Raw genomic sequence first — 21232 nt, 5'->3', positions numbered from 1 at the left:
CCATTTCATCATAAATATACTTAGCTGAATGACTCTGATTGAATCTGAGTAAAGTGGAACAACTATAACTAGAAAGTCATCTTTTCTACTCTGATCTTTCTACAATAGTGGCCAAAATTGCGGAAACATTCTGGGAAAAGTGTATTTTCTAAAACTAGCTAATAACACCACTTTTTTTAGTAGTACCATAAAATTAAATATCAAAGGAAAGATAATTTAATCAAGAATGTAATGCAATAACTTTTATGAAGGATTTGCTATTAGAATAGCAGTTAACAGTATAAAGAAGAAAAGTGAAACACGCAATATACAAAAATTATCACCATATCAGTTAATACTTAGTTGGATAACCTTTAGCATGAATTACGGCCTAACAACGTCTTCCCATGGAGTGAACCAAGTCTTTTAGTTATGCAACTGTTATAATGTGAAACCAAGATTGAATGATATTAACTGGATTTTATTGCTAGGTCGCTTCTGACTAACAAGTTTCTTTAGTCGGTTCCATAGATTTTCAATTGGGCTAGGGTCTGGGCTATTCCCAGGCCATTCCAACAGTGGAATATGATTATCTTGAAACTCCAAAAAAAAAGTGGTGTTATTAGCCATCAAACCTCAAAAATACACTTTTCCCAAAAGGTTTCCACAATTTTTTCCACTACTGTAGATAGCACAGGAAGATCTGAAAAGAGTTCATGTGAACATTTGTATGAAGGTTCATAAAAGAATCCATGGAATTTGGAATCCAGATAAAACATTCAAACATTTTGTTTATATAGGAAAGTGGGTCAATTGGGCAAGATATTGCAATTATGTATGTGCATCTCACATCACTTTTGGGGATGAAACTGATGCAGACAGTCCATAAAGCAGAATGTCTTGCAATTTTCTATTCAAGGATGATATGTGAAAAGGACTATGACTGATCAGTCAGCTCATAGTAATTCTACCAGCTCTAGCTGAAGCAGTTTCATCATAATCAGATGTCACAAAGGTACTTTTTCAAGAAGCAGCTGGAATTTCTTGTTTTTCTTTGAAGACATTTCATTTCTCATCCAAAAAGCTTCTTCAGCTCTGACTGGATGGAGGGGAATAGAAGGATTTATACTCCTTGCAAACAGCTGGTCATTTGCATTCTTTTAGAAAGTGGTTGAGCCCCCTGGAGGTTTATCTGTGTCATCAGGGTCACCTGAGTAGTGCAAATGGGTGTGGAGTCTTCTTGGAATTGTTGAAAGGACTGTGTTTTAGACTGGAGATAGATGATGTATATCCTTCCCCCTTTGTTGAGAGAGGGCTGTTCGATTTTGACATAGATGGCCTCTTTGACCACCCCACCCCACCCACTTTCAAACCAGTGGTACTCTCTGTCCAAAATGTGGACTTCAAAGAAAAACAAGAAAGTCCAGTTGACTCTTGAAAAAGCACCTTTGGGACAACTATGATCTGGATGCCTGAGAATCTCCATAGATACCACAATCAGATGTTCAGCTTGATATAGTTGCAGTTTCATAATCAGGTCAAAGTAACTGTCATGCATTTCTCTCTACCCACCCACCCTTATCCTCTCCCACATCCTCAAATCAAAAAGGTGAATGAAATGAAGACCAACACAGCTTCTGAAATAACAAGACTTCTGGAACAGAGAAGCATTCATGTATTTGAAAACCACAGTGAACAATCACTGAACGTCTCCAATTGTATGACGATTGTTGTGCCAGAGGAAATCTTCTTCACTATTGCTACAGTAGGAATCCTGGAGAACCTGCTGGTGCTCATCGCAGTAGGGAGGAATAAGAATCTGCATTCCCCCATGTACATTTTCATTTGCAGCTTAGCTGTTTCAGACATGTTAGGAAGCTTGTCCAAGACTCTGGAAAATATCTTCTATATCATATTTTGCAAGATGAGATCCCTTCCCTGTCATGGAAAGATGGAAACAATTCTGGATGATGTTATAGATTTCATGTTTATTTTATCTCTACTGGGATCGATTTTCAGCCTTTCGGCCATTGCCGCTGACCGATATATAACTATATTCTATGCGCTGCGTTACCATAACATCATGACTCAAAAGCGGGCTTTACTGATTTTGTTGGTGATTTGGGCTTTCTGTACAGGGAGCAGCATAGCAATGGTGATTTTCTCCCATGAGACCCCCACTATTGTATCTTTCTCAGCTCTGTTTTCTTTCATGCTCATTTTTATCCTCTGCCTTTATATCCATATGTTTCTGCTTGCCCGTTCCCATGCCATAAAGATCGCCTTGATGCCTGCAAGTTCTGTCCAACAAAGAGTGAACATGAAAGGAACCATTACATTAACAGTGTTACTTGGTGTTTTTCTCTGCTGCTGGGCTCCCTTTGTTCTTCACATGCTTCTGGTACGGTTTTGCCCTGAAAACCCTTACTGCGTTTGCTATTTGTCCATCTTCCATGTCAATGGTATATTAATCATGTTCAATGCTGTCATTGATCCCATGATTTATGCATTTCGAAGTCCAGAACTGAGAAGTACTTTTAAAAGATTGTTCATCTGATGGCAGCCAAGCTGGGCTTAGCTACTAGAAATTCAAAACTCCAATGAGTTTTATCATTTTACCAGTTTATCATATAGGATCTCAAGGATTTTAAAATAGAGTTCTCCAACCTTGGCAGTTTTAAGACTTGGGAACTTCAACTCCCAGCTTGGCTGGGAAATTCTGGGAGTTGAAGTCCCCAAGTCTTAAAGTTGCCACAGTTGGAAAACCCTGTTCTAAAGAATCTAAACATGTCAATTATCAGTGCTACTCCACCAAGCTTAATATCTGTAACTAGACTGCCATCAGATATAGGCTTCACTCAGGTCTTTGTACATAGATAATGATTTTCATTAGAATTTGGGAATTGTATTACCAGGCTGCTGTATTAACATGGATGAAAGAATGGATTGTATTAAGGAATACAAAATTATTGATGTTGGAAGGGCATGATTTACAATTGGGTTGGCAAACTTTTTTGTGGTATGGGAAAAATAAGACACATGGATACTTTCAAAGACATTACATAAGGAATGCATTAATATTAATATGGGAGAAAATTAAAGAACAACATTATTTGAGGAAACCAGTTTGGCTTTCAACAGCTGAAGCAGTGATTCACCCAAATGTTATTAATATGGGAAATATTGTTAGATATAAAGATATTTTGAATGAAAAGGAGGTACTGAAAACTAAACAAAAAATTAGTGAGCAAGGGATCGATATAACATGGTATTCATAAGTGCAGGTACATTCTAGATATGAGAAAGATGCTAAATTACATGGTTTCTATAAAGGGTTAACAGAATTAGATAAAAAACTAACAGGAACAGAAGAAAGATTGATAAAGAAATTGTATAGCTACTTACTGGGTATAAAGTTGGAAGAGGAACAAATAAAGGAGACAATGATAGCATGGGCAAAAAATTTTGGTTACATGATAGAATTAGATAAGTGGCAGAAACTGTGGGATAGGAATTATAAATTAATGATGTCACTGCATATAAAGACAACTTGTGTAAGACGTTTTATAGCATCAGCAAGGTTGGCAATGATGTTTAAAGATAAGTCAGCTAAATGTTGGAAGTGCCACCAGATATCTGGATCTTACTATCATATGTGGTGGACATGTGTAGAAGCCAAAAAATATTCGACAAAAATAAAGACATGGTTGGGAAAGATGATAAAACAATGCACTGAGCTAAAGCCAGAAATATTTTTGCTGGGGATTTTACCAGAAAGTTATAATAAAGAGAATACTTATTTATTTATCCATGTTTTAACTGCAGCTAGAATTGTATTTGCACAACATTGGAAAAGTGAAGAGATTCCTATTGATGAGAAGGTGATTAGGAAAACATTAGAATGTGCAGAAATGAACAGATTAACACTAGCAATTAAGGAGAAAGACACAAACTGAATATTATATGATACGGGAAGTATTCTATCAATGGTTAGAGAGTAAAATGGAAAACTAAAAATAAAAGGAGAAGATTAAAAAGAACAGAAAATATGTTAAGATAGAAGTATAAATAAGGTGATAATTGTTAGTATTATGAAGATGAGGGTAATTATGCATAATGTTATTATTATTGTATTTACACTAGAGAAAAATGAATAGGCTTATGATGTTTAACTGTTTAACATACTATAATTTTAAGATCAGAGAATTAATAGTAATGTGAATGATATTGTAAATGTTGATGGTTGTTGCACAGAGATATTTGAACCCAGACGACACACTGTTTAAGGAAAGATGGAGTGTTTATATTCAGAAAAATAAAAAATAAAAAGCTTTTTTAAAAAAAGAATTTCCCAAAGGAATCTGCAGTAATAGGGCATACAGCTGAGGTTGCTATATTATTTACTGCTGATCAATGGATATGTTTTCTCTAACCAAGAAATTCTTTGAGCTAATTAACATACTAATCCTTTATTCTTTCCATGGTAATAGGATTTTGCTCAAATCTGTATGCTGCAGCTCTTAAAGAAGAATCGGATTGTAAAATGTGTTTTTGTTCCCCTTTGCTTTAGGTCTAGTCCAGGGGTCTCCAACCTTGGTCCCTTTAAGACTTGTGGACTTCAACTCCCAGAGTCCTTCAGCTGGCTGAGGAACTCTGGGAGTTGAAGTCCACAAGTCTTAAAGGGACCAAGGTTGGAGACCCCTGGTCTAGTCCATCTTCCTCTTATAAAAACAATGTACATAAATGATGTGCATAATCAAAGAAAATAGCCTGAATACTGCTAAAGAATAGCCAGGTTTCAGACCCTTAAAGGATGTTTTAATTTAGGATCAGCATTCAGGAAACATAAGAAATATATTCAAAATATACTGACCAACAGTCATGACTATTATATTTTACCTCCATATACAAAGGCATCCCTTCCCTCACTATCAATTTCTTGGGAACACTTGGGATATGTTATTACATTCATGTCCTGAGTGATGTGCCATAGATACCCAAAAAGTCACTGAGGAAACAAATCAATGGACTAGATAAACCTGTCTAGGGATATACTTAGTCATCCAGGTCATGACCCAGAACTGAAGAAGCTCCCTGGATTAGAAGTGAAATGTTTTCAAAGAACAACTAGATAAACTTGTTATATGATAATGATGTTTTTCCATAAAAAGGTGGCTACAAATGACATCCATTATCTGTGCTGTGGTTTTTTTTTCTTTAAAAAGAAATTAGCACCTTAATTATCTGACTGTGACCCAAGTATTGTTGTCATCATCATTTCATCTCATTATCATGATCACCATTATCACACTATTTGTGTTATCTTTTAATTAAAATATGATACGTCTAACATAATGATTTTTAAAATTCACATTAACCTTTATCATACCACAATTATTTATGCCACCCAAATTTCAGGTCATATCCTTCTAACCAGTGGTGTATTGCTACCAGTTCGCACTGGATTGAGTGAACCAGTAGCAGCAGTGGCGGGAGGCTCCACCCACCTGCCTGCAAGCGCGCGCAAGCCCACAAGCAAACCAGTAGCTACGGATTTTGAAACCCGCCCCTGCTTCTAACTCCAAAAGCCGCCTATTTCTCAGCAGGACTTACTCATGGAGAACATAATTCTGGAGTTGATTCCTTATAAACAGCATCTAGAGACTGAAACTGTTGGCAAAAGGCAATAGAAAAGTGTTCATTTAAAATAAAAAAATCTCTATTGTCCATCATATTTTAGAAAGACATATGTACCTAACCATTATTTGAGGTTGAGACCAGATAGAGCAGAAAGAAAATCAAAAAGCTGTAAGTTCTGTTTTATATTCCTCAGAGATGAATAAAATTCTTTCAACTGTATCTGTAAGTGAAAAAGTATAATGGGAAGGTCAGGAAACTGCTATTTGCTTTCCTGAAGATTATGGGCTATGAAAGTATTTACTAAATTGCTATCAGGCCATTTATTACAGTGCTCCTCAGAAATTACTTTTCTAACACCACAGAGTATAGATTTTTATAGAGCACCGACAGCAATTCATTATGACAACATCCAGTTTGTACCTCAAAATTCAGGCATTATTCTTTTATGTACCATGACCATCATTTGTGAAGTTCTTCAGCAACTGTTGGCCATGCCTCATAGACTGCATAATTAAATTGTGTCTATACAGAGTTCTGGAAACTCTCATTATGGATACTCAGAGTAATTAACCTCTGCCTGCTTTGAAGCAGAAGTACACCAATCAAAGTAATTAATCAATTGGCAAACATTTCAATTAGTTAAATATAAGCATCCATTGTGGAAAACATCTGCTGGTTGGGTAAAGGTGTATGCATTCCAATGCTTATGTATAATAGACTTCTCTCTGTATTGCTTTCTCGGATAAATATATTCTTTTGGTTGCTCTTGCCTGGGGGAAAATGAAAGTTTTATATTGGCTGAGCCAAAAACAAATGTACAATCAGGAAAGAGAGCATAATCTTTTGAAAAGAGGACTGCATGTAGGAGACAGTGTATTGTATAAGAGAAAACTCTTATGCAGTTTTTTGAGGGTAAGAGTACGGAGACTGGAAAGGAACTCTATTGGTTGAGTTTTAGGAATTGGTATTTTCAATTTATTAAGAATTTTCCTCTCCAAAGTAAAAGGTCATTAATCTTTTTTTATATCTATCCAATAAAAGAATAGTTTATCCAATCCAATTGTGAGTAGCAATTCAAAATCTATTACATTGATTTGGAGATAAAAATTAAATTTAGAATTTGCAGTCTGCACTCAGTGAAAATCCATTCCTAATAGTTTTCGGAAATTTTTATTCAAAAAACTAAGTCTGTACTAGATAGACACATCTTTATCAAAAGACACATTTCTACCACAAGGATCTACACTTGTTTGTGATAACAAATTTTGTTTTAATTCCAAGGGTTCTGTCACATAAATGTATAAAGTATGAGGTAATGGCTCCTAAGTGAGAAATTATACACCCATGAGTAATATTGAGGTTTTGAAGATTTTTAGCAAAGAATTCTTCCAAGCTAATAGCTTGGAAACTTCCAGTATGAGAGGTTTTGCTAAGTTCATTTGGCTCAAAAATTGTTTTCCAAATCAATTAAACAACCAATCCCTTTATTTTTCTTTTTTTCTTTTTCTTTTTGTCTTTTCTTCAAATGTTGGCCTATGTGTCAAAGGTGGTGGGGCCTACTGGAGTGAGGTTTTTAATACCAAAAGATCTGGTTATCTTGAGGTTCTTTGAACCATTAATGTCAAATGTCTTGGTAAGCTTTACTGTGACGGTACTTTCTAGATACAATTTTAGATGAATAAGATTTACCTTCTATTATAGTGTCCTGAAAATTGTGTTGCAAATTGGAGGCAATCACTGAAGTAACATTATCTGAAATCATAAGATCGATATTCAGGCAATGAAGTTATCTTTAGCATTTTTCTTTCCTTCCTTTCTGCTTGGACTGATTTGGGTTTGTTATTAACAAAAATATGTGTTTAATCACGTCATCAGGCTCTAAATAAATGGATTATCTCCTGTGAAACCTCCCTGAACCCTTCTCATTAATCTACCAGGATATTTCATGGAAATCATCACTATATTTTTCTTTCAAAACTCTGAACAATATTCAAACACAATATGTCATCTACTGAGAATAAGCTGTGTCGATATTAGCAATTGGTGTGATTGCAGTAGGCACTTCTTTAATTCACATAATTGTCCTATTCCCTGTAAAGCCATCAATAGAGAAGTAAGTACTGTCTACTTTTTCACAGATTTGACTATTATAAGAATAATTACATAAAAGAGTGCAGAATGACAAGATTTTCAGTGATTGGAAGGACTAATGCTTATAGGTCAATGCGCTAATGACATTTTCCCTAGCACATGCTTGATAGTTGTTGTTTTTTTTAGTCCTTTAACTTTTTTTTAATGGGTTATGCCGCATAATCAATGCTAGCTCTAAATTTCTGGGCACTGAAAGATTTCTTAAGAAATTGACATGATTACAAGCCAGCGCTTTCTTTAGATGGGTCCCTATCTGTCCAGAAAAAAGGCAAGAACAAATGTGAATTGTAGAGACCATCCTGGGAGGTGAGAAAGAGTGAGACAGTAAAACATCACTAATTTGGCTACTGGAAAATAGGTGTTTCTTGGGAGACCATATCAAACATGATGCTCTTTTTCTGAGAAGGCCCATAATATTCTACCAAAATTTCCAAATGGGCAAAAGGCCAATGCTTCAGAGAGACTGAAATTGTTTATATTAGTAAAGTTATTAAGTGGTAAAATGTGGAATAAAATGAAAAGGTAATGACATTATGCTAATACAGAGGCATTGTTCCATACGGACTCTGTATGGAATCTCATGTTGGACACTGAAGAGGATGCTAAGCAACCTACAAATTGGACAAGGCAGCAAAGTCATTCAGGTTGGCTTCATGCCCTTTGTTCTTGTTTGGAAACCCATCTCACCACTTCCGCTGCAGACCCTTTCCTCACTGAGAACCAATCTCTTGAGGACTCGCAGAACGAGAACCAAAGCATAAGGAGGACAGTTTTAGGACACTGAATCGATCAGAAATCTGAAACAATGCAGATATCCTGCTAAAAGTATTTTTGAAATATGGCTGTTTATCCTCTGTTTCAAGACATCTAATACAGGGAGTCTATAAGCAGGTGTGTGATTCACTCAGTTCGGACCGATTTGGGAAAACCAGATGTTAATTTTAATCTGGTTCACCGAACCGGTTGTTCCAAGGACTGGCTGACCATGCCTACCCTGCTTCGCCCCTCCCAGGAGTCTCCACACAGCCCGTTTTGGATGCCAGGTAAGTTCAGGGTGCGTGTGGATGTTCTGGGAGGGCGAAAAATGGGCCTACCAGAAGTCCGGAAACAGGCCATTTTCTGGCCTCTGGAGGGCCTCCAGTGCCCAGGGGAGGCCATTTTCACTCTCCTGGAGGCTTGAGGAAAGCCTCCAGAGCCTAGGGAAGGTGAAAACACCACCCCTCCCCCACCATGGTGTAGGAGGCCGAGTAAGCCATGTCCCCATGGCCACATCCACCCAGCAACCAGGCAGTGAACCATTTGCTGGAATTTTTCAATCCCCACCCCTGTCTATAAGTAATTGATTGTACTATCAACCTCAAATTCTGATTTCATTCATCTGAGTGTGAACTAGCTCTTCCCAATGACCCCAATCAAGCAGTCTTTTGAATCACAATGACAGGTTACTCACATGCAAACAAATATAAGCAGAATGCCTCTTCAGCACAGCCTTAACAGAACACGGCCAGCAAAGGAAGATATTGTTTCTGGGTGCACCTTCAAGATGCTGGTTTCATCTTTAAAGCCCTACATGGCTTGGGACCGGGTTGCCTAAGATTTACCTTCCAAAATTCTGTCTAGAAAGGCACATGGACTTGTCTACATAATTAATTCTAAACATAAAAGGCCCAAAAAAGCAGAATTGTAGCTTTTTCAGCTGATGATGTTGCTTCTAAGTCGCCATGCAGGGAGAAGCATATAACCGATGTATATATAAAAGTATATGTAACTGATGCTCTTTATTTTATTTTTTTTCTATATCCACTTTAATTTTGGTACTATAAAAACTCTGATGTCCTCAATGCTTTTCCATAATAAAATAATTAACTATATCACTCATTTGGTTGGATCTGTATCAACATACTGCTTGAGACAGTGAGAATTTGCACAGATGCAGGGAGGAAAGAAGCAAAAAGGAAAAATGTTGAAATAATCATGTCCCTATTTCTGATTCTGAAATGTTGGCAGCTATATTGTAACATGTTGTCAAAGCTTTAAATTGATCAGAGTAAATCTCATTAGCCTCACTGAGAGTTTCTGTAGCCAAGAGTGCTGTCTTTGAAATCCAGGTATTAAATAGGAAATCATAATAATAATACCAACAACAACAACAACAACAGAGTTGGAAGGGACCTTGGAGGTCTTCTAGTCCAACCCCCTGCCCAGGCAGGAAACCCTACACCATTTCAGACAAATGTTATCCAACATTTTCTTTAAAATTTCCAGTGTTGGAGCATTTACAACTTCTGCAGGCAAGTTGTTCCACTGATTAATTGTTCTAACTGTCAGGAAATTTCTCCTTAGTTCTAAGTTGCTTCTCTCCTTGATTAGTTTCCACCCATTGCTTCTTGTTCCCTCAGGTGCTTTGGAGAATAGTTTGACTCCCTTTCTTTGTGGCAACCCCTGAGATATTGGAACACTGCTATCATGTCTCCCCTAGTCCTTCTTTTCATTAAACTAGTTCCTGCAACCATTCTTCATGTTTTAGCCTCCAGTCCTCTAATCATCTTTGTTGCTCTCCTCTGCACTCTTTCTAGAGTCTCAACATCTTTTTTACATCGTGGCGACCAAAACTGAATGCAATATTCCAAGTGTGGCCTTACCAAGGCATTATAAAGTGGTATTAACACTTCACGTGATCTTGATTCTATCCCTCTGTTTATGCAGCCCAGAACTGTGTTGGCTTTTTTGGCAGCTGCTGCACACTGCTGGGCAAATGATTGCCCAGCTTTGAAAATATCCAAAATAGGCTCCAAAATAATTCTTCAAAAAAGCATTTTAAAAGAAAAGTATCATCACCCCAGAAATTAGGATACAAAATAATGAATTATACCAAGAAGAAAGCAAATTCCTGTTGAAAATTGGGGGAAATGGCTTCATTTGTTTCACAATTAAATCAGTTACTTAGAGGTGACTGACTTGGTCAAACAAAAGCAAGCTAGCCATCCATACCCACATGCTCCCTGTTACATAAGCATATTTAACTTAAAAGCAGATGCATTTAACCATCCCGGTCTTCTAAATTTTATATTTTTAAATGCTGTTGTTATATTTTAATGTTTTATTGTACACCATCCAGAGTCCCTCTCTGCAGGAGATGGGTGATTCAAAAATGTGAAAAATAAATACTATTTGTGAATGATGATGTCAGGATGCATGTGTTATTTTGACCTCATTATAGTTTGTTACAGATGTTACTGTATTTGGATGTTTGTTTTTGGAGTCCTGCAGGAACAGCAGATTGGTCTTAAAGTCTTACACGATTCTTTCAAACTAGATGATTCCATTTGTATTATGTCCATCCGGGAGCACATGACAATGCACACAGCTCTTCCTCTGAATCCTTTCCTGCAACTTCCCTGTGAGTTGAGCTAAAGGAGAGTGAGCAGCCCAAAGTCAGTCAAGAAATCTTCCTGACTAGGAGTGGATTTCATAATAGTACCTATAGTACCTTATGTTACCTATAGTACCTTAAGCTATATGCTATGTTTTGACTCACACAGGGGGAGCAGCATTGAAAAAGGATGAAACATTGCATTTTGCTCTGATCTGTAATTCTTTACCTGTAATAAAAATAGTCTACTCTTCATGGCATTGATTCCTATCAATATGTACATTACTGATCAAAGAATGCAGCAGCATGGGCATCAGATCAACTTTCTTTATTTTAATATTATTTTTGAAACACTAATATACTGATAGTCGACACACTCTTTGTGCACGAGTGTTCTTGAGAGTGATAATCTGACCTGAACAATGATTAGTGAAAGAGGTTTTATAGCTATAACAGAAAGCAGATTTATTTACAAAGAGTAAACATCAACATAGACAAAGCTTAGCAACAAGCTAACTATTGTATATTATGCAGAAGAGAATGTAACAGTATGAGTTCTGTATATGTATGTGTGCACACACACTTACAAAGAAAAGTAGCCTCACTTTAGCAATCTTCAGACAAAGAGTAGGTACCATAGTAGAAATAGAGAGGACACAAAGTAAATTCTTAACACTCTATCTTCTCCCTACTGTACTATCCTCTTACAGTCGATATAGTAGTACCAAAGTACATTGAATTTAACCCTGCAATATGATGTAGCTAAATATATTACAAACTACCAAGTTATTATTTTGCTTAAACCAGAGTATTAACCAGAAAAATAAAGCAGTTTCTTTATCTGCAGTTTATTTCCAAAACTCAGAATCTGATTGTGTTTAGGTTTTTAATTTCTCCTTAGAATCTTGAATTACCTGCAAAAATGTAGAAGTCCTTGGTTAAAATCTAAGTTTCACTGAGTACATAAGTAAATAAAAGCTGATGTAACTGCTGCATGATAAAAAAAAAGTTACACATGACATATTTCTGCAAATATGAATGCATCCTTTATGGTTTATCTGTTAATTCAAAATAAGAAAATGGTGAATATGATAGGTCTAGATGTTTGAATATGCTTCCAGTTGGTGTAGTGATATTTTGGCATATGTAAAGTTTTAAAAAGACCCAAAATGGTAATTAACTTGTTAGGCCTATAATTAGTCAGATGAAGATAATTTCACAGGTGAACAAATTCTCTGACCCTCCTAATTTCTCAGGTTGTGATTATTATTCTGTCTGCTTGCAACCACTGTGGACTCCTCTAAGCAGCTGTCAAAGCATTTGAACATGAAGTTAATTAACTCTCACACAACAAGGAAAGGTTATAAAAAAATTCTCTAATTGCTCCCAACTAGCCATTTAAGTTGTGATAAGGATTCTTAAAAATTGAAGTTACTTGAAACAGCTTAAGTCAGAGCATGATCTATACCACGGGTGTCAAACACACGGCGTCACATTGCTGTCATGTGACGTATTGTGACATTTTTCCCCTTCATGGAGCTGGGGTGGGCATGGCCTGCGCATGATGCATCTGGCCTGTGGGCACCAGTTTGAATCCCCTGATCTATACCATCAAGAAAAATATCTATTAGAGTTGGTGAAACCTGCTTAGATCTGAATCAATAATTTTCTTCCAACACCCTGCTGAAAAAATTAGCTGAGATTAGGGTAGCTGGTCACAGATCTACAAGGTAGCATTGCATACCCAACAATCTACATAGGAAAATTTCAGAAAGAAACTTTTTAATAACCTCTTCACAGGTCATCATTTAAGTCCCACACATATCACTTTGATAAGCCAGAAATGTTTTGGGATAAAGTATTGTAGACTTATAAAGCAAAAATTGAATTGATGACCTCTACAAAAATACATTCGGAGACAAAAAAAGTAGCATTCAACAAGAAGAATATTTTAAAATTTTGGCGGGTCTCTATTACGTTGGTGGTTATGTGGCAGTTAATAACATAAAAAGCATTTTGTATGGGTGTAAAAAATACATGGATTCAACTAAATACCAGCATATCCTCAAAGCTAATCTTCTAGTCCGGGGGTGTCAAACTTGCATCGTCACGTTGTCGTCATATGACGTATCGTTACTTTTTTCCTCTTTGTTAAAATGAGGGTGGGCGTGGCCAGTGAATGATGCATGCAGCCCATAGGCCGCGAGTTTCACACTCCTGTTCTAGTCAGAGAAGGAACTGAAGCTGGAAAGAGGCTAAATAGTTCAGTAATATACAATCTAAAACCTACTTCCAAAACAGCCTTGAAATACTTACAGGAAGGAGATGTTTGGAAATGGCCTTTGTAGACCCCAGTAGCAAATAACACAGAACATTTGTGAGGAAATCTCAAACAATGAAGCTTTTAGAAAGTATAGGTAGTCCCTGACTTACAACAGTTCCTTTAGTGACCGTTCAAAGTTACATCACTGAAAAAAGTGACTTATGATTGTTTTCCACACTTATGATCATTGTAGCATCCCTATGGTCACATGATGAAAATTTGGATACTGGCAACTGGTTCATATTTATGACAGTTAACTGTGTCCTGGGGTCATGTGACCTTCAAGGCCTTTTGTGACCTTCCGAAAGCAAAGCCAATGGGAAAGCCAAATTTGCTCAACAACCCTGTTAGTAACTTAGCAACTTCAATAATTCACTTAACGACTGTGGCAAGAAAGGTGGGGAGAATGGGAGGAGATTCACTTAAAAATTGTCTTACTTAGCGACAGAAATTTTGGGCTCAGTTGTGGTCATAAGACAAGGCTTACTTGTACTTCAGACACTCTTTGCTTACTGATCACTCATTCAACAGCCATTTGAACTTACAATGATGTGGAATGAGTGGTATTTACAACCACTCCTTGAGGTTTCGGCTATTGCAGTACCCCTGCAGTCACATCAGGGGTGAAATGCTCCCGGTTTGGACCGGCTTGCCTGATCCGGTAGCGATGGCGGCTGCTGGTTCGGAGAACCGGTGGCAAAAATCCCTGGCCCTGCCCCCCCTGCCTCTGCTGAGCCGCACCATCAGCAGAGGGGTTGTTTTTTTTTTACTTTTAAAAGCAGTTTTTCTTCAGCCGAAAACATGCCTTTAAAAGCAAAAAAAAGCCTTTGAGGATCCTGCGGCTCAACTGAGATCAGCAGAGCCTTTAAACTCTTTTTTTTAAAAAAAGTTTTAAAAGGCTCCTCTGGCAATCTCACCTGAGTTCCCTACCAGCAAAACCTTAAAAAACATGTTTTCTACAAGCTTTTCAGCCTAAGAGCTTGTAGAAAACTTCCTTTTAAGAGATTCTAAGGCACTTACCTGATTACTGATCTAATGCATGGCTTTCCCAGCCCGAAAGGAGCAGTTTCAGCACAGACAGAATCAGTTGCTAGCTAATCTATTTCCTCAGTGAGCAACTAATCTGCCTGTTTTGCTGGCTGAGGAACTCTGGGAATTGAAGTCCACAAACCTTAAAGTTACTAAGGTTGGAGACCCTGATCTAAAAAATATAAATAAAATAAAATAAAATAAAATAATAAAATAAAATAAAATATTTGTGCAGCTTTCTGAGATTTGGTGTGTTTCTGTAGTGTTTCACTCTAACTACACAAACACACAAAATCTCACAAAGCTGTATGTGGCATTTTGTGTGTGTGTGTGTGTGTGTATCAGTTGTATTGTGTTGTGTTGTGTGTGTGTGTGTGTAAAGTGTGAAAGTTGGTTTTTGAGCTTTTTGTGACTGGGTGAGGTTCCTGCTTGTTGCTAGGGCCATTTTGGGTGAAGTGCAGCTGCTTTTACATTGCGTGTGAGTCAGTTGTGTTGTGTTGTGTTGTGTTGTGTGTGTGTAAAGTGTGAAAGTTGGTTTTTGGTACCTCTTATTGTTTTTTATACTTTGCTTATTATTTTTATTATTTATTGTTATTGGCCATGCCCATCCAGTCACCTGACCAGCAAGCCACGCCCACCAATTAAGCCATGCCCACAGAACCGGTAGGGAAAATTTTTAGATTTCACCCCTAAGTCACATGATTATAATCTGGGCATTTGGCAAGGGGCTCACACTTACAATAATTAAAGGAACCCATGATCACCATTTGCAAACACACACACTCACACACACCCGCCCGCTTCCCACAAGCAAAGTCAATAGGGAAGACAGTAAAAGGTTTTAAATGGCAACCATGTGACATCCTCACTTAACCCACAGTGATTCACTTAACAGCAACCGGAAGTGCTGGAAGTGCCATTGCTAACTGGTGTTGTCACATGACATTTTTTTTACAACCACATCACTTAGCAATGGTAATTCTGGTCCTAATTGCCAGCATTAACTGAGGACTACCCCTAACTAAAAATAATATCCCAGATTCTGCTTTCTATATTTACATTTTGCATTTGAAAATTTTGCATTTAAGATTTAGGCAGGGAGTGTTCTGTTCATTTAAGAATTCGGTAAAGCATACAGTTTGACCAGGAGTACCTACATTTGCATATGTTTAAGTGCTATTGTTATTGTTAACCAATCTTTGGTCAATTTATACTTTCTGGTTTCTAATTTGTTATGTGATTTTTAATAGATTATTTCTTTGCATTCAAGAATGAAACCCAAAATCAATGGATCCATTTACCACATGTATTTAAATTGAACCAAGAAATTGTTCATGTTATGTGATTTTTAATAGATTATTCTTTGCATTCAAGAATGAAACCCAAAATCAATGGATCCATTTACTGCATGTATTTAAATTGAACCACGAAATTTTGAAATTTTACTCCTCACAGATATTTTACTAAAATTTGAAAATGAAATTTTAAAAACGTGTTTTTAAGAGGCGCCATCATTGATCAGGCAAAATAATGCAAATCAGAAGTAATTCCACTTCAATTATTTTAATTATTAGCTCAAATGCCTGTATGTTTATTTCATGTAAAATTCCAAAAAAAAAATAACCAACATACATTCAGCAAGTTTATACAGCTTCACATTTCCCATGTGGCAATTCCAATTTATAACATAGTCCACATCACATGAAAATTGAATAGCCTTTGAGTATGCGTGGTTTCCTTTTACAACAACTCAAACACTGCCTTCTGCTTGAGACATTACTGTATTATTATAAATTCTTCAATCTTCGTCCTATAATGAAATTTACTACAACACAAAGCATTTATTTGCATAGCAGTATATAAGTTCCTTTTCAGGGTAGGGCTTGAGATAATGCAATCATTTCAATAAGAGTTACATTTCAACAAAACAAGATTATTCAAAATCCTTCATTAAGTCAGTAATTTGATATGGTAATCTATTTAAAAGCAAACTGAATCTGAAGAATCACTTATAGCAGCTTTTCCGAAGCAAATAAGTTGGAACTGCTATTCCTCGAATTTCCAGCCATGCGGAACATTGTAGGATCATTCTGCTTTTACGGGAATGTATTTCATTCATAACCTTGGGGTACCATTACATATGGTCTTGAGGCTGAAAATATGGATAGAATGTAATCCACCTGCTTCTATTCCATTTCAGTATCACAAACACATTAGGAGATATACAGAACATAAAAAGTTACTGAATCTGAGTGAATAAGAACTTCTGTAGTGCTGCAAAACTTTCTTCTAAACTTACTTTACCTTTCAAATACAAATTATAAAAGAGGTAATTTGTTACTTTAAAATTTATAATCAGAAAAATATCTTACAGATGTATTACATTTCCTACAGGATTTGGTGTATTTTCAGCAAAAAATGGAATCATAGACTTGGGTGACACTCTACTGTATATTGCCCTCTGCTCAGAAGAGGAACCAGAATTAAAACAGACCAATGTATTATTATCAGGGACTGGTTTGGACAAAAGTCAACTGAACTTTTTCATGCGGCTGTTGATAAAAATAGGATTGCCAACATGATCACCAACGTCCGATGTCGGATATGGCACAAGAAGAATAAGAATGTATTACTGGCTAGCTGCTGTTTGAACATGACCAGTGAAGGCATTCATTTATTGACATATTATCCCATAATTAATTAGCTTGCTAATTAGTGTCTTGGAATACTATAACCAACATGTGTTATATCTACACATTCCCACAACCTACTAAGCAATTATTAGATAAGACTTATTTGCCATGCCAACATCTGGCAATTACTACATTGTTTTTAAGGAAAAACATTTGTCACTTATTCATTGTAAGTATTAATCCTACAAGTTGTTGATCCTCATTTTTCTGAAATGACATCCAAGGATAACTGTGGAACTTGCTGTACATTTATTAGAAGAAAACATAACTTATTATTTCTGAACATTGACCTTTGAACAACTGCAAACCTAGCAACATCCTAGTCAGTTAAGATGACTGTGAAATGCATGCTGATGGATGCATGGATTTTAAAATGGATTTTAAAATCGTCTTCCTTGAGCACTTAAAAATCTGGGATATTAATCCAGCCAACATTAAATCCAATCAAATTTATTACAGATATCACCATGTGCTTAATTTTATCACTGAAATCAGTAGAACTATTAAAATGCTTCACTTTAATCATAATGTAAGTATTCTAAATGTGACATTATTTGTAAATGCTGGCTCAAGAAGCCCACATTCAAATTAACAGGAAATGCACACTTAAATATTTGTCTGATAGTAGCATGTAGTCATTGGGCCAAGTATGCCTTAAATTGACTGTTGAATGATAAATAAAAGGTGCATCTTATTTTAGCACAATTGTAAATTGTTGTTTTTAAAAATAGTAGTAATGATAGGGATTTACCACAAATAAACAGCAGCATCTAAATAATCTGATGCTCCTTGCTAAAGCAATGAAGAAGCTTTAAGATGCCTCAATGGACTTTGATGAATTCTGTCCTATGCTGTCTATCCCAGACATATGACATAGCACTTAGCAATAGCACTTAGATTTATATACTGCTTCACGGTGCTTTACAGCCCTCTGCAAAGCCCTCTGTAAGCAGCATATTGCCCCAACAATCTTGGTCCTCATTTTACCAACCTCTGAATGATGGAAGGCTGAGTCAACCTTGAGTCAGTCACAATCAATCTCCTGGCAGTGAGGTGAATTAGCCTGCTATACTGCATTCTAACCACAGCGCCATCATGGTAAATTCAGGAGAAACAGCCCTATAGCAGCAATGGGTATAAATACATCCAATCAAGCCAAAGACCACTGAGCATCTGCAGCATTCATTCCCATTTAACCCTCACTATTCAATTAAGACACACCTATCCTATAAATATTAAAGGGCAAGTTATTCTTAGCTATTTTTCAAAGAAAAAGAAAAGGATGCAATAGACGAGATATCTGTAAATATCAAATAATTTATATCACCCATAGTCATAGAGTTAGGTATCTTTAAAAATGATAAACAAATATTAAATTATTGTACTTACATTGAGTAAACTATTGTGCTTTTCTTAATACTTTGGCTTCTTTTCCCATGAATAACTGAGTTCTTTATAAATTATATGCAAATTGCATTTGTACATAGAGTTCAGCAAAGACATTTTGTGATTCTTAAGTATTGATTGTTTAAAAGACTTATCTGGATTGCTAGCAACACAAAGAAAATTTACTATATATGCCCACCAAACCAAACAACTGTTTGTATCTTTATAAATAATTAACACATACCATATTCATGCTTGCTCAAGGAAGATAAAATCATCCAAAAATGGCAATACAAATAGGAAAAAATGCTCCTTTCCCACATAGACTGTCAACAAGGATCACAAGTTAGAAGTATAGCAGTTCATAAGGAACAAGATAAAATCAATAATTTAGTTTGTAAACTAATAATCCTATGCATGTTTACTCACAAATAAGCACCACCGAATGAGCTTTCACGCAACTGCATTTAGGCTAAGTGTTATTTCTTAAAAGTTCTTACAGTATGGGATCCATATCTGTTTTCTAATACTTGCTGGGTAATCCACAGACCATGTTTATGCTATAGCAGCATATGATCTCCTTAAAAGTCTTCCACATTTCCTGGCTCCGAAAAGCATAGATCAAGGGATCAATCACTGAATTGCACATTATGAGAATGAGGTACATGTTGAAATGAGACATGAAGCAAACACAGTAGAGGTTCTGAGGACAGGAGATCATCAGGATGAGGTGGAGGAAAAAGGGAGCCCAGCATACAATGAAGATGCCCAGTAGTATTGTCAAAGTGATAGCTCCTTTCATGCTAGTCCTTTGATGGACAGAATTATATCCTGGTAAAGCTGCTATCCTCTTAACATGAGTACGAGCCAAAAGAAACATGTGTATATAGAGAGAAACCATGAGAAACAACATGATGAAAAACATTGTGATGAGGCACAGAATTACGTACTTTGATTCATAATAAAGGATAAAGATGATTCCACAGCCAGTGCAGAAAATCCATATGCATGCAATGATGAGTCCCGATCTTCTCACAGTCATGATATTATGATAACGGAGGGCATAAAAGATAGTGATATACCTGTCAACGGCAATAGCTAGTAAACTGCACATGGAAGCCACCACAGATATGCAGATCATTGAATCAAAAACATTATCTATGTGACGTACAAAAACATCTTCAATAATAAGATGCCTGTTGTTTAGCAAATATATAGTTATCGTCTCCCAGGCATTTGACACACTGACCAACATGTCAGCAACCGCTAAGCTACATACAAAGAAATACATAGGAGAATGCAAGTTCTTGTTCTTAAATATGGCACAGATGACAAGGATGTTTTCAAGAAGGCTAACAATGCCAAGCATGAGGAACACTTCAGCTGCTATAACCACTTGGTCACATGTTGATGGATTGGTCCCAGTGGTGGGGATGGCCAAGTTGCTCCCAAAAGCAGTGAAGTTAGAGTCTAACATGTTGGGATGGTTGGACAAATTCATCTCTGTAGCAATTATTCCCTTTTTAAGATGGTCTTTTCAGTCTGAGAGGCTTGTCAGAACATAATCTTGGAAAGGCAATTTCCAGAAATGCAGAAGTTCCTGCAAAGAGAAGGACCAAAAGTAATCTGATACCAAGAAAGGAAGTGGAATCTCAAGACATTGTTTCTGAGCTTAAGGCTAAGAGAAAGGAATAAATATGGAATACAAGAATCCAAAGGCAATGATGGTGATCAATATATCTCCCACTCGTCTATTCCACCCCCCCCCAAAAAAAAGATTTCATTCCTTCCTCCTAAATCCAGCTACTTTTGACTGATAGATGGTTTTTTTATGAATCTGAGGGAATATTAATATGCTAACATTTCTAGATTAGCAAATAATACTGCATAATTGTTCAGCCTCTGCTATTCTAAATTATACACAGTGTGAGTTTCTTTTCAATTGTCTACTAAACCATAAAGCAAAATGTTTAAATATTTTCCTTGATTTTTCAGTCTACGAAAGAATGATATGTCAGCTTCCTCGCAGCTTCCTCGCAGCAAATCCCATACCTTCTAATAAAATATTGATATTCAAATGTGTATTATAGACCTTTTCTTGTTCTTTAACACGATGCATCAGTTTGATCAGAATTTTAGCCTGACTACGGATGTTTGAGTTCAAATTTCTTTGACACAGCAGGAATATTATCAAAAATAGTGCAGACCATTCAGGTTGACAATATATTTATATTCTTAGTCTAAGCAATAATATTCAAAGAATCCCAGTATTCCCCAAAGACTTAATTTGCAAGTAGATAAGAATTTTAGCTATTTACCAAGCCCTGTTATTTGTTCTGATCCTGTTTCTCTTCAGATCTCGTATGTTTTCATCAGGATGTCAGAAGTTTCTCTTGCCCTGTTTCTTACATCATCAAAGCTTCTTAGGTTATTTGCAGGTGTAAGTGCCACGTCAAGAGAAATGCATATCCAAAAAGACAGGGCTGCTGCTGTTATAAATTAGTTAGTGAGGTCCTGCCTTTTTATAGTCTCAAGAGTAAAATGATTTCAATGCTTCAGCTCCTCCTATACGCCTCCTTTCACCTAACTTCACAAGGACTTCCCAAAGATGCAGACTTGAATGCTTAGTGCCATCTCATGGCTGCTACTGGTGGTGCA

The 21232-nt window shown here is 36.5% G+C and overlaps 2 protein-coding genes across 2 annotated transcripts; one reads left to right on the top strand and one right to left on the bottom strand.

Annotated features, from left to right (window-relative positions):
- Window positions 1-1597: 1597 nt before the first annotated feature.
- Window positions 1598-2536, top strand: MC2R (melanocortin 2 receptor). Its single transcript, XM_058177440.1, has one exon. It carries the CDS (start codon window positions 1598-1600, stop codon window positions 2534-2536), a length of 939 nt encoding a protein of 312 aa, XP_058033423.1.
- A 16298-nt stretch (window positions 2537-18834) lies between these two features.
- On the bottom strand, window positions 18835-20965 carry MC5R (melanocortin 5 receptor). Its single transcript, XM_058177073.1, has 2 exons — window positions 20893-20965; window positions 18835-20174 (listed from the first exon to the last, which is right to left on the bottom strand). Exon 2 carries the CDS (start codon window positions 20073-20075, stop codon window positions 19098-19100), a length of 978 nt encoding a protein of 325 aa, XP_058033056.1. The 5' UTR covers window positions 20076-20174; window positions 20893-20965; the 3' UTR covers window positions 18835-19097.
- Between the last annotated feature and the right edge of the window lie 267 nt (window positions 20966-21232).

The sequence above is a fragment of the Ahaetulla prasina genome, chromosome 3, assembly GCF_028640845.1.
Source record: "Ahaetulla prasina isolate Xishuangbanna chromosome 3, ASM2864084v1, whole genome shotgun sequence".
Classification (NCBI taxonomy): Eukaryota; Metazoa; Chordata; class Lepidosauria; order Squamata; family Colubridae; genus Ahaetulla; species Ahaetulla prasina.
Note: the sequence above shows the minus strand (reverse complement) of the source record. Positions and strands in the feature narration are given on the sequence as shown.